The sequence below is a fragment of the Patiria miniata genome, unplaced genomic scaffold, assembly GCF_015706575.1.
Source record: "Patiria miniata isolate m_02_andy unplaced genomic scaffold, ASM1570657v1 HiC_scaffold_8, whole genome shotgun sequence".
Lineage (NCBI taxonomy): Eukaryota > Metazoa > Echinodermata > Asteroidea > Valvatida > Asterinidae > Patiria > Patiria miniata.
This window is the reverse complement of record NW_024037075.1, coordinates 2,182,003-2,193,792: the sequence shown is the minus strand read 5'-3', so window position 1 is coordinate 2,193,792 and position 11,790 is coordinate 2,182,003. Positions and strand designations below refer to the sequence as shown.

The following is an 11,790-nucleotide window of genomic DNA, read 5'->3' as shown; positions in this document are numbered from 1 at the left end:
CATGCTGACGTAACAAAATGTGTAACATCTTCGTAACATGGTACAAGTTCACACAAGGTTTTGTGATTGTACCGTAAAACTTTTGGAAGAAATTTTGCTTTGTTTTTATTTCAGGCTAACGTCTTCATTTTGAATTCATCTAACTTTGACCTTCCGGTAGACCCGGAAGTAAAGGTCAAGCGAGTTTACGTAGAGGACAAAACATTTTGAGCAATTAATGGTCTATCTCATTACAGAATACAAACATCATTGATTATTTAGTTCAAGAGTTATAAGTGAAAGTAATTGGTCACTTTTCCACCTAAAATCGCTTGTAATTTGACACCCGATGACGTAATCATCACGTCAAAGTAATATGCACCACTAAGGGTGAGGGTCGATATATATTGAAAGTTACAAGGTCCTATCATAAACTGTTCAGGAGAAAACCCGCGGAAACGTGCTGTACGGAAAAAAAAAAAGATTAATCGTAACAGATCCAAAGAGTGGTCGGGTTGTGCCCGACCACTCAATAATGACGATGAGAAATAATCACCGGGAATGGTTCCTATCCCAGCCGCGGCCGGCCCCGGCCGGCCCGGCGTGACACGTGCGGGCCAGCCCAAGCCGGCTACGCTGGCGAACTACGCGACCAAATTTTCCCTCAGCATTAAGAAAGCAACGCATTCGTGGAACGCTAAAATACTTGCTTTGTACTTGCTGATTGGTTTTGTCCTAAGAACAAACAGCTAGATCCCTTTTTACTACCAAACTTATAAAACTGTAATTATCAGCAACGAGTAGTGTAGTCAAAATCCAAATTTTTGTAGAGGAGTTCGTCACGTGCGGCCATCTTTGTGGACGGATCTATAGATACCGTAGGGGTGTTTTAGCTTTTCTTTGGACATCGTTTCTCGAATAAATCCTTTACGAAAATTATGTTCCGACGTTGAAGAACTTTTTTCAAACAGTAAAATGTTTCGAACTTGATAAAATGTATTATTTGTAATTTTGAAACAGTTGAAATGCTTGTAAAAATTGGCCTTAGGAAAGCACACCCAATACCGCAAAATGGTGTGGTCCACTGAGCGCTCTGTACGTGACATGTTGGTGACACGTACGTCCGTCGTACGGAGCGCTGTATCTACGCAGCACAAAACAGCACGTGCGTATTGCTTTCATAGCGAATGCGTGTACGTATTACGTTCATATGAATGGCGCAGCATCACGGTAGAATATCGTAGGTGGTACGTGCGGTAGGATCGTTGTTCATTTTTCGCTGTGCCGTACGGCCAGTGCGCAATGCTCAAAGTCGCTGCGCTTGTATACGAACAAACGGCAGATATTTTTTTCGCAACCAAAATTTATAGCGTAGCGGTAGCGTAGCGGCGCGATTTAAGCGTAGCGCTTATTTCCGAAAGCGTAGCGGGTGCTAGCGCTATTTGATGCCTGGCTAGAACACAGTTGCCCAGATACTTGACAATATAAGCAAATTTTTTCGATCCAGTCTGGACGAGGCACAAATAGCTGAATACTAACACTTGGGAAACTATTTAATATCTAATGGCAATTTGCAGCAAACAAATCGTCATAACGACATAGAAACTAGATGTCAATGGAAGCGGGAGTTGCCGTATGTGTAATGAAACATGTTGAGAAATGAGGGTGCTTCCAGACATTTTGTACTGATGGGGCAGAAAGTATACGCATGTACATGTACAAAGGTTGATCAGTTTTAGGCCAACTAAAAAACAACAGCTGATTGTCCCCGCCCGCATCCTTTTTTTGAAGCCGCATCCTTTTATTTTTTTACTTTTTATTTCTCACCTCAAAAAGCTAAATTTGTCTTGTATTTCGCTTTAATAAAATACATAGAACATATGTAACATGAATATTTTGACTCTACTAGGATAGCTAATTAAAAGCTGGCGGTCATTTTCAACCGAACTTGGCGGCCATTTCGAATTTAAATACTTGGCGGCCATCTTGCATGTCTTGCAAAAACATTAAAAATGAAAAATGCCCTCATCCTGCTCTTTTTAAAAAACCCGGACGATCAACTTTTTTTTTTACCTGGCCTTACCTTTGGGTACGGGTGGCATTAGGCATTTGGGACTATAAAGATGGCCAAGTATTTGGTTAACATCCCGGAATATTGAATCATTTTATTTTTCGAATTAAAAATCGGGAGTGTGTGAACCTAACATTAGGTTTGAACATTCGAACACCCTGCCATGTCTGTGCTCCCCCTGCAGGTCATTTATTTGAATTATTATTCTCAACTTAACACCATCCTGGCAAGCAAAAACTTACCGTTCCTGCAGTCTGTCCAATATTCAGTACATGAATGGATGGGAATTGACCACAACTGGTAATGTAGCTCATCCGTTAAGAAGAGTGATCTATATCTAACGAAAATTATGGCTGGAATTCATCAACCATTACCTTTCCGTCTGAAAAGGACCGGACTCCAAAACTGAGGCGTGGCGGAAGAAAACAGAATTGGTTGGTATCCACACCGTGGCAATGAACGGTGCGCACATTGGGCGTCGTGTGTACCAGTGATGGTATTGCACATCATGGAAATTCCCACTTTGGTCTATTTTTTGGGGGACATATTACGCATTTTACGGTTCATAGAAAGATAACAGTACATGCAATGTCACACTGTTTGTCAAAGATGGGAAAATAATACTGGTGAGCATGTAGTGCACTGACCAACAAAAAACACCTGACGTATATGATTTAAAATGTACCATGGTGAGGATAGACGTGATCCCTAACCCTTTTAACTTGATAGTTTAACTCTCTATAGGTAAACTTAAAAATTTGGGGCAATAATAGCCTTGGTTGAGGCTCTCGTCGTTATTCGTCCGTATACGCGGTAATCAGTCAGCGGCATATCCTTGCGCGCTATGCCACTATTTTATGCAAATCAATTGGACCGGGTCCAACTGATTTGCATAAAAAAGTGGCCGCACGAGGTCGCTGTTCGCGCTGTATTTTTTACATGCGCGAAGATATGTACATGCATGTACATGTATATGCCGCCTATTGATTACCGCGTACGGGACGAATAACGAGGAGAGCTTTGACCTTGGCTAAGGCATAAGGTCACGATATACACACTGATAGCAAAACAAAAGCCAAAATAACTGCCAGAATTAAGAATGCGCTGTTGGAAGAATTATGTGCTGTCACTGCAGACAGTGCCTTAAATGGGCGTGTCAGATAATGTTGTTACATAAAATGGTACATAATAATTATGTCCACGAATGATTGATCATTCTAGAGATTTTAATTATTAACATAAAGCCACACACCTTCTTTTTCCAAGTTTGACTGATTCAGTGGCAAAGTGAGCCGCCAAAAAAAGTGCGCATGGAGGATCATTTTTTTATGATTAAATCAATCATATGAAAGATATTTTTGTTTACTCATTAAAATAAAAACCACCTAATGCAAACTGTGAACTGAAAACTAATGCTTTTTATATGTCATAGGTAGTTTGTGATGAAAAACAAAATGATTAATAATCTATGGACCAATATGATGTACCGGTATCATTGTAAGCAACAACATCTCCATCAGGCCAATCCCTTTACAGACTATCCACAGCTGCGACATTGCATTTTTCTGACAGCTTCACACACCACATAATATACATGTATTTAAGCAAACTTTGAAAAAAAAGGAGTTTTATGGCCTTTGTTTTGCAAGCAATATGTGCTCAGTCACCTGTGACTAGCCTATGGTATCAATCGAAAGCTAATGAATTAACCTATCAGATGAAAACACTTTGACTTTCTACAACTTTCTAACCTTGTGGGCAGATTGATTTTGGATTACCTTTTTCATACACCCTGTATATCACACATCATTGGACATCTAATTTTCTTAAAGATTATACAAAGACACATACACTGATCCCAACATTTTACGTTGGACAAAAACACGCAAGTTTCAAACTTTCCAAACGAATTATATACTATATATATATATATATTTTTACACATTCCATATATATCTGTAAGAGTATGGTCTTAGTGTCAAAAAGTCTTTTTGACCTATCCGAACTTTAAAGCGATATGAGCCGATATATTGAAAACAGAAAAAAGGTGTCAAACATAGTTTGCAAATAACTGGAAAATAATATTGTATATATTGCAAAGTTAGCGGTTATTTACTTATTTAGAGATAGTTACAAATTTGGAACTTAACCATATAACACAAATACTGCGAAAAGACTGATGAGATGCTCCCCCAATAAAACCAATGCGAAAAGGCGCAAACTTCAATATGAAGCTCTAAAACTATTTTTTGTTTAAATGTCATCAAATTCAATTGAAACAATTATTTTGTAACAAAACTAAACTTCACGCTGTCAATTATATTTTTTCCCGCGGGCAAAGTTGCAGACAACTGATCCTGATAAGTACAAAACAGATTAATTATAGTTTTGCAGCAAGTTGTTTGCTCAATTTCAGTTTTCATTGCACCTTGAAGCGTCATATTGAAACATCATGATTTTTTTGGAGTTTTTTTTCTTCAGTACATCAGTATACTTTTAGCAGTTATATGAGCACTTGTCTTTTAGCATGCTTTTTTTACTATAATATTTTAAGTGACACAGTGTAGCTTGTGTAGATGAGACAGAGCCTCACTTTTGCAATTCTCGTCTGTTAACTGAAAGAAAAAAATATATGCTTTGCAATGCGAGATTTGGATATATTTGGTATGGTATATGCACAAGCCAATCACAAAATCTTGTTCCACTGGTTTAACTTCAGACTTGTTTGCATGATTTAAATTTATATTTCACACAATGCTATTAAAATTTATCATAATTATTATATATACTATATAATTTTTTTTTTTTTTTAATAAATGCACATTAAAACACGCAAACTTTACTGGATTGTTTTCATGAAAAAATATAGCTCTATTTGGCAAACAATCATTCTGCAATTTCGTTGATCCATGATTTCAGAGGCTGAGCAAATTAACAAAAAAAGGCATACACGTGCTTTGCTTTGCATAGAAATGAAACATAAGGTTAAAGAGGCAGTGGAAACATAAGACAAATATATTTGCTGCAATTTATGTTAAAAACATCACTGACATATAAAGTCACAGAGACGATGTCAACAAAATATAACTGTACGTTGATTCAGAGTTAAAACCCATGCTGATCGTATTAAAAAGGAAGTAAAAAGCAATAACAGGCAATTTTCAAATTTTAAAAGATAACTATGTCGTATATCTTAGAATACTTGGGTTTGGCAGGAATCGGAAATGGCTTCACTCTTAACCTTGCACGACCTGAAAACCTGTCTCCTCCCACTCTACGGGGTATGTGACGCCGCCCATCTCATCGATGACCTTGACGCTCTGAGCGTTCAGGTCGTATCCCTCCTGTGGCTGCAGAGTCAGGGATTTCGGCATGATGCCTAACTGGTTGCCACAGTAAAAAGTGCCGCATGTTATGAGACCTGCATTCACCAAACAGACACAAATTGTTCATTTCATCATTCAGTCATATGAAGGATGCAAGCCAGTACCTGTACTTGGATAAACCACACTGATGTGCTAACCATATCGAAACAATTTCTCACAGCTCATGCATCTTGTAATACTGCTTTTAATTTTGATCTGTTAGTGGCAGTTTCTCTAGATATCCATGATGGGCGCAAGCCTGCTCAGTTCCTGTACTGGAATATACCACTGTGCGAGCCACATCGAAACAATTTCTCAACTCATCTTGGAATGCTGTTTTTTTTATCTGTATGTCAGTATCTCTATGGAACTCATATAAGATTCTTTAATACATGGTTCCCATCCCTGAGGTTTCCCTTAGAAATGTCCAAAATTCCATGACAAATATTTTCACTTTGACATGTTCTAACACGACGTCAAGATGTGGTTGCAGCAAAGCAACACTATGCCAAACTGGCGAAAATACTTCCCTGCAGGTTCACTGTAAAATCCCCCGAGTTTCCTCTTTTTTGGGGGGTGTTTCCCCGCCCCCCCCAATTTCCCGTAGAGTTTCCCACAAATTGAAAAGGGGAAACTTTTTGCCTGATTCCCAAGTTTCCCTGATTCCCAGTGTGGCTGGTGACCTGGAAACAGTGGCAAAATTTGGCACATTATAGTAATCAGCAAGTCCTACTCACCAACTGTGTCGCTGTTCCGGTTACGCTGCAGTGTGCTGTACCTCACCTTCTCCACCCATCTGTTTACCTCTGGATTAGTACAGGTCACGGGACCAGCATCCCCCTTTCGTCTGAGCTCTGACGCCTTGCAGACGAGAGCGGAGCACTCCTTGCAGTGTATGGTGATTTTGTCGAGATTGGTCATGGGCTGCTGTTCTGCCCCTTCCTCTGCCGTCTGTGTCTTCTCCAATATATCATTCTGTGTAAAAAAAAAAACAATATTTGAAAATGTCACTTGGAGTTATCATTCCGATGGTGTCGACCTTGACCACCTGGGGGTCAGGGGGGCTGTGGCATATATAGACTATAGTACTAGTAGTTGTGACTTCTAACTCACGGACAGAGGTTAAGGGTTCGAATCCAGCTGCTGCATATTTGTTGGGCAGGCCACTGTACCCCTACTTGCCTCTCTCAGCCCAGCTGAGTACAAACGGGTACTGTGCATGTAATGAACTGGTATCCCATCCAGGGGAAATAGAATGTTCTCAATCGTTTTATATGCCAAGAGATTTGATTGGTCTGATGGGCCACATTGGAGTCTTTAATGGAAATGCTAAAGATTGTTACTTGATATTTCAATCTTGTGAATTGAATATTGCAAGCTGTCGTCCACATACTCAGTCAAACTGCTTCCCTGTAAAAGATACCCTCATCACACCTATGTAACATGAGTATATTGTACAATGCCATAAAATGATTTGCACAGAGCCTAAAAACTCCAAGACTTAGCTCACTTGTTTCTCTTGGATCCTGTCGAGTCGCTGAGCCTCATTCATTGCCTCCAGTTCTTTCATGGGCTCCATCTTCTTAACTTTACGACGGTTGTTGCATCCTTTCTTCTCAGATCGATTCTTCAAGGGCCAAGTCATCGATCCCAGATCCTGATGCGAAAATGACATCCCACATGGATTGCTTCCTTGGGAACCTGTCATCACCGCTGTGGATGGAGTTGGTAAGCCTCCATCCTGGCCAGTGCCTGATTGTGATGATGGGCTTATTGGTCCCACTTGCATGGGTGAATGATTCTCGCTGTCATCATCATCTGGACATCCAGGACTTTTACCTGCTTTCAATGATTGGTCTGACTTCTGCAGAGACATTTTCTCCATCATCCTGTCGACACTGCTTCCCTGGACCAAATTAACAGAGTTTTCCTTCTCGGCACTTCCGAAGCCAGATCCTGGACTTGAAACGCTAGCAGACCCAGCAAACTTTTCTCCATGATATGAAGATGCCCGGACTTTGGGATAAGCAGCCACGTGCGAGGATTGCTTATTCTGAAGGCTGGCTGATCTTGGAAGTGGCCTCTCCTGCGTTGACTGACCATCTCCAGAAGGTGAAATAGGAGAACCATCAACACTGTAGGGTCTTCTCTTGGTGTTACTTTGGCCAGCAGGAGATTGCCCACCAGAAGGAGATGGCCCACCAGGAATACTGCTCAGAGTCTTAGGACCCTCCTGTTTAACTGGTGGGGAAGTGGGAGTAAAATGATCTGGATGTAAAAGACAAGAACAAGCACCAAAGATATAATCTCACAGAAAATATGCATTTTAGAAAACAAATCAAACATATTCTTACGTACCAGGGTTCATTCTCTGCTGAAACGTCTTCTTCAAGTCATCGCTTTTAAGTTGGGTGAGAAATGATAGCACAAATTTGTACTTCGTTTCAGAAATTATCCCTCGGCTTTCAAGAGTCTCGAAAACATCCAAAGCATCAGCATTTTCTTTCACAGATTTAGGCAAATATTCTTTCCATAAATATTTTATCTGTTTAACTTCCTTATCTTCCAAATTATTGGCTATGTAATTGAGGGCTGAACGAAAAGATGGTATCCGTACAGTATCATTATAATGACTGGCCGCCATAACTGATTCTTAAAAGTGTGCTTTTTTGGGGGGTATATTTATTGTGAGTGTTCTTTAACCACAAATTATGAACCTATAAAGTTAAGTCGCGTGGATGCAAAAACAAGGACAAGCTCATCACAGTAAAGATCAAAATTTCCTTCTCGCTCAACCAAGATGGAAGTGTTCCATAAGCCTTAAAGTACAGTTTCAGGACAGATCTGAAAATAAAAAAAGAAAAGAAAAATTATGACAATGATTAAATCCAATGCAAATAATTAGTCAGTAAGACAACTTTGATGGAATTCGTCAGAGAAATGCTGATATCAAAATTGGGTTCACATGCTAGGTTCAGAACAATACATAATTGTGATTTAATCTTTAAACAAAATGTTCGACTCTCCAGCCTACTATTAGTAGTACTAAGGTTGTTCTCTATGAATCCAGATCTTAGTTCAACTTGCATACAGTGCTCAAAACATCTTGTTATCATGTAGCCTCTTATCAACTTTACTGCCACAAAAACACATTCTGGCGATCTGTCGATCCAGTCTGGGAAAGATTTCCATATACGAAGTTCACTAATTTTCCTCTGTATCGACTTACAAGCCCCCAGATAGCAATTTCATGTCATCAAAGTCAATTTGAGCAGTGAGAAAATACAAGCATTTTCTTAGGAAACACTTAGAATTTTTCAGTCCAATCTCATAGGGTTTGTACACAGGGTGTTAAGTGAACTTCGTATATGGAAATCCTTCCAACAAATCTATAATTCCTGTAGAAATGACATGGAATCTAAAATTGACGTATTTGTATTGAAAAGGTATTTGTACAAGAAAATAAACTACTGGCACACGAAACAGCCAGCCCAACACCGCCTCAGTACAGCATCAATCAACTGTGTCAAAAGAAACACCTTGCATGTTTGGTACTAGTCTATTTCTACACATTTTGCCACAGTCAGCCACCAGACTAATGAGACAATGAAACTGAAAGAAGAGGTCAGTCTTTTCAAACAGTTGGGCCATAGTTTGACATAATGGGGAAAAAATGTTGCAACCTGACGTCACTTCCGCGATTGTGTACAAAGTCTATGGAGGGTCAAAAAAATTGTTTAAGTATATCCTAACAAAATTGGAAATATTTCTCAGTCCCAGATTCATGTCTTACAACGAATGACCTTCATCGAGATGATATATGAAGAAAAAAGAGTGGCGTCAGGTTGCAACATTGTTTTCCACATAATGTAACAGTCTAGTCCTTAGCCCCTTTTGAAATCACTTGATGAGCTCTCTCTCAACAAAAACCGCCCATGAGCAAAAATTTAGGAAAGGTCTCCTTCAAAAATTGAAATGAGTCTTCAAACTTGGTTGGTGAAACAGTCATGACAGTGAGGACTTACGGTGTTCGCCTCATGAAGGTTTTTTATTTTGTCATGTTTGTTTTGCATGTTTCTCACCAATCTTTTACAGTTTTACCTACGTATGCCTAGGCTATAAAGATATACAGGTGTTGCAAAGTATTTGGTTCCCACTCATTAAGGATTATAATCAATCCAAGACTAGTGGTACAGTTTGGCAAGAAGCGACACTGCACTAGCACTGCACTGCAGTCACACCATCATGTACATGTACATTGCTGTTGTGCCATGAATTGGTTTGAGAATTCGAACGCTCTGCATCTGTTAGCCCCATAAATGTGGCCAATTTACTGGACTACATTTGTACCTCCGTAAATAAAGGCCACACTGCCACCATGTACAAAAACATGTCGAACTTTGTCAAATTTTTATTAGTGGCTTAGTTTGTAGTTTATTTTTGCTTTAGAAGCATACACACCCTCTTTATAGGCTAATCAGAAAGTGCTGATGTCACTCTAATTTTCGTGTAATTTCATGTTGAAATTTTGATACGCAAATGTGTGCAAACGAATGGAAATTTCACGAAAAATTGCAAAAATAAACTACAAACTAAGCCTAAATGTGAAAATCCAAATTTGACAAAGTTCCACATGTTTTTGTACATGGTGGAAGTGTGGCCTTTATTTACGGAGGTAGTCCAGTAAATCGGCCACATTTGTGGGGCTATGCATCTGCAGGCTAGCCTCCAGTCTGGGTTAGGGCGATAATTTTCATCTTTACATCATCCTGATCAGCAAAAACTTACCACGTCTGCCCAGTATTTAGTACTTGGAGGGGAGTTGACCACAAGAGATCTAGCTCGGTTAAAAATAAAGAGAAATCCAACTGACTCAGATATCATGGCCGTAAAGCGGAAGTATTAAAAACACCCAATATTCCCTGATCTTGGGCAGGTATAACTGGTTCCCCGTTCCTATATCCATTGTAATTGGCAATACAAATGTTCAAATGTTGGAGCGGGAACCAGTCTGTACCCCCTGGTATCCGCGCGCACCGTGTCACTTCAGCCCACACCCATAGTACCAGTCAGTGAGAGTATAATGCCCATTGGGGACTCCCCCTTGATCTAAAAATAGGATCATTACTCATTTCTTTGAGCGAGAGGCAGGGCGCCTGCATCAATGGCGAATAACACTGCAAGCACACCACGATAGCACGCCTGGTAATTTAGAATAAAATGCGTGACGTCATGAACAAGTCCGGCAAAAAAAAAAGAGCGAATGAAAATAATATTTTCGCCTCGCTCTACTGCGCAAGGCCGCTGTGCAACTCCCACAAGTATTCATTAGCCGAGCCGTTAACCCTAGGTACGCCACTGTATCTATAACAATAAAGGACGCTTAAATACAAACCAATCGCAAGCTACCAGCACAAAATGGCAATTATTAAATATTCCAGCACAACATTAGTTATGAGCTTTATATACATGTAATGAGACATCGCATGAGACAATCGGTCGGCAATAAATACTTCATTTTATTCAACTGTTGACAGCAAGACCTTCCTAATCGGTGCGCAATTTAAAACAACATTTAAACGTTGTGAATCCCAGCATAAACATAAACCTCCACAATATCAGCGATTTCAATATCACCATCTCCCCTCTATAACAAAAACCATTTCTCCCCGTCCCTGGAAATATTTCTCCCCATCCCCGGAAATATTTGTGACATGGTTGCCGGGTTGTACGGAAATTGGGCGTTCCGACTAGCACCCTTCACCCTAGCTAGCCCCTTCCCCTATATTGACAATATGTCCTGGACCCTCGCACAATCTCCGCAGGAAACGTTATGTGCGCAAACGTTGCTAAACGCAAATACAACTTAGGTGAGACTGATGGCGAGTCCAAATAGGCTCGCGTGCAGCAGAGCGTCTGATTCTTTATTTGACTTAACAGTTGTTTGGAGTTATTGGAGTTTAAATTATCGAGATTCCACTGTATACAGTAATTATTACGAAACAGTCAACTCCAACCATCTAGCGGGAAATTCCCCCATTAGTCTTAGACCTATTACGCATTTCTTTGAGCGAGAGGGCGCCAGTGTCGATGAGGAATAACACTGCATGCACGCCCAGCATGTATACAACACACTTGATTAAATAAGAATAAAATACAATGGCACAACTTGGGACATCACGCACCAGTCCGTAAAAAAGCAACGCAATTGCGACAATGTGATGATTTTTTTTTAATTATTAATTCCGTGACTCGCGATCAGTTCCGATAGATTGCCAACTGAAATGGGCCGCTGTGCCAACTTCCCAACTATATTTATAAATAAGCTGAGCCGTCTAAAAGTTTACTTCGTTTTATTTCGGCAGTTTTTGGAAT

The 11,790-nt window shown here is 39.9% G+C and overlaps 1 protein-coding gene across 1 annotated transcript; it reads right to left on the bottom strand.

The window, feature by feature from the left end:
• Positions 1–4,905: 4,905 nt before the first annotated feature.
• On the bottom strand, positions 4,906–7,783 carry LOC119719646. Its single transcript, XM_038189146.1, has 4 exons — positions 7,774–7,783; positions 6,926–7,683; positions 6,153–6,390; positions 4,906–5,471 (listed from the first exon to the last, which is right to left on the bottom strand). The coding sequence occupies exons 1-4, from the start codon at positions 7,781–7,783 to the stop codon at positions 5,287–5,289; spliced, it is 1,191 nt and encodes a 396-aa protein (XP_038045074.1). The 3' UTR covers positions 4,906–5,286.
• Between the last annotated feature and the right edge of the window lie 4,007 nt (positions 7,784–11,790).

What these genes read in the sequence shown, in the direction of transcription:
- LOC119719646 (XM_038189146.1), bottom strand. An exon ending in ACAGGATCCAAGAGAAACAA is followed by an intron (nt 6,391 to 6,925) that starts GTGAGCTAAGTC and finishes TTTTTTACACAG; the next exon opens with AATGATATATTGGAGAAGAC. An exon ending in CCGGAACAGCGACACAGTTG is followed by an intron (nt 5,472 to 6,152) that starts GTGAGTAGGACT and finishes TGGTGAATGCAG; the next exon opens with GTCTCATAACATGCGGCACT.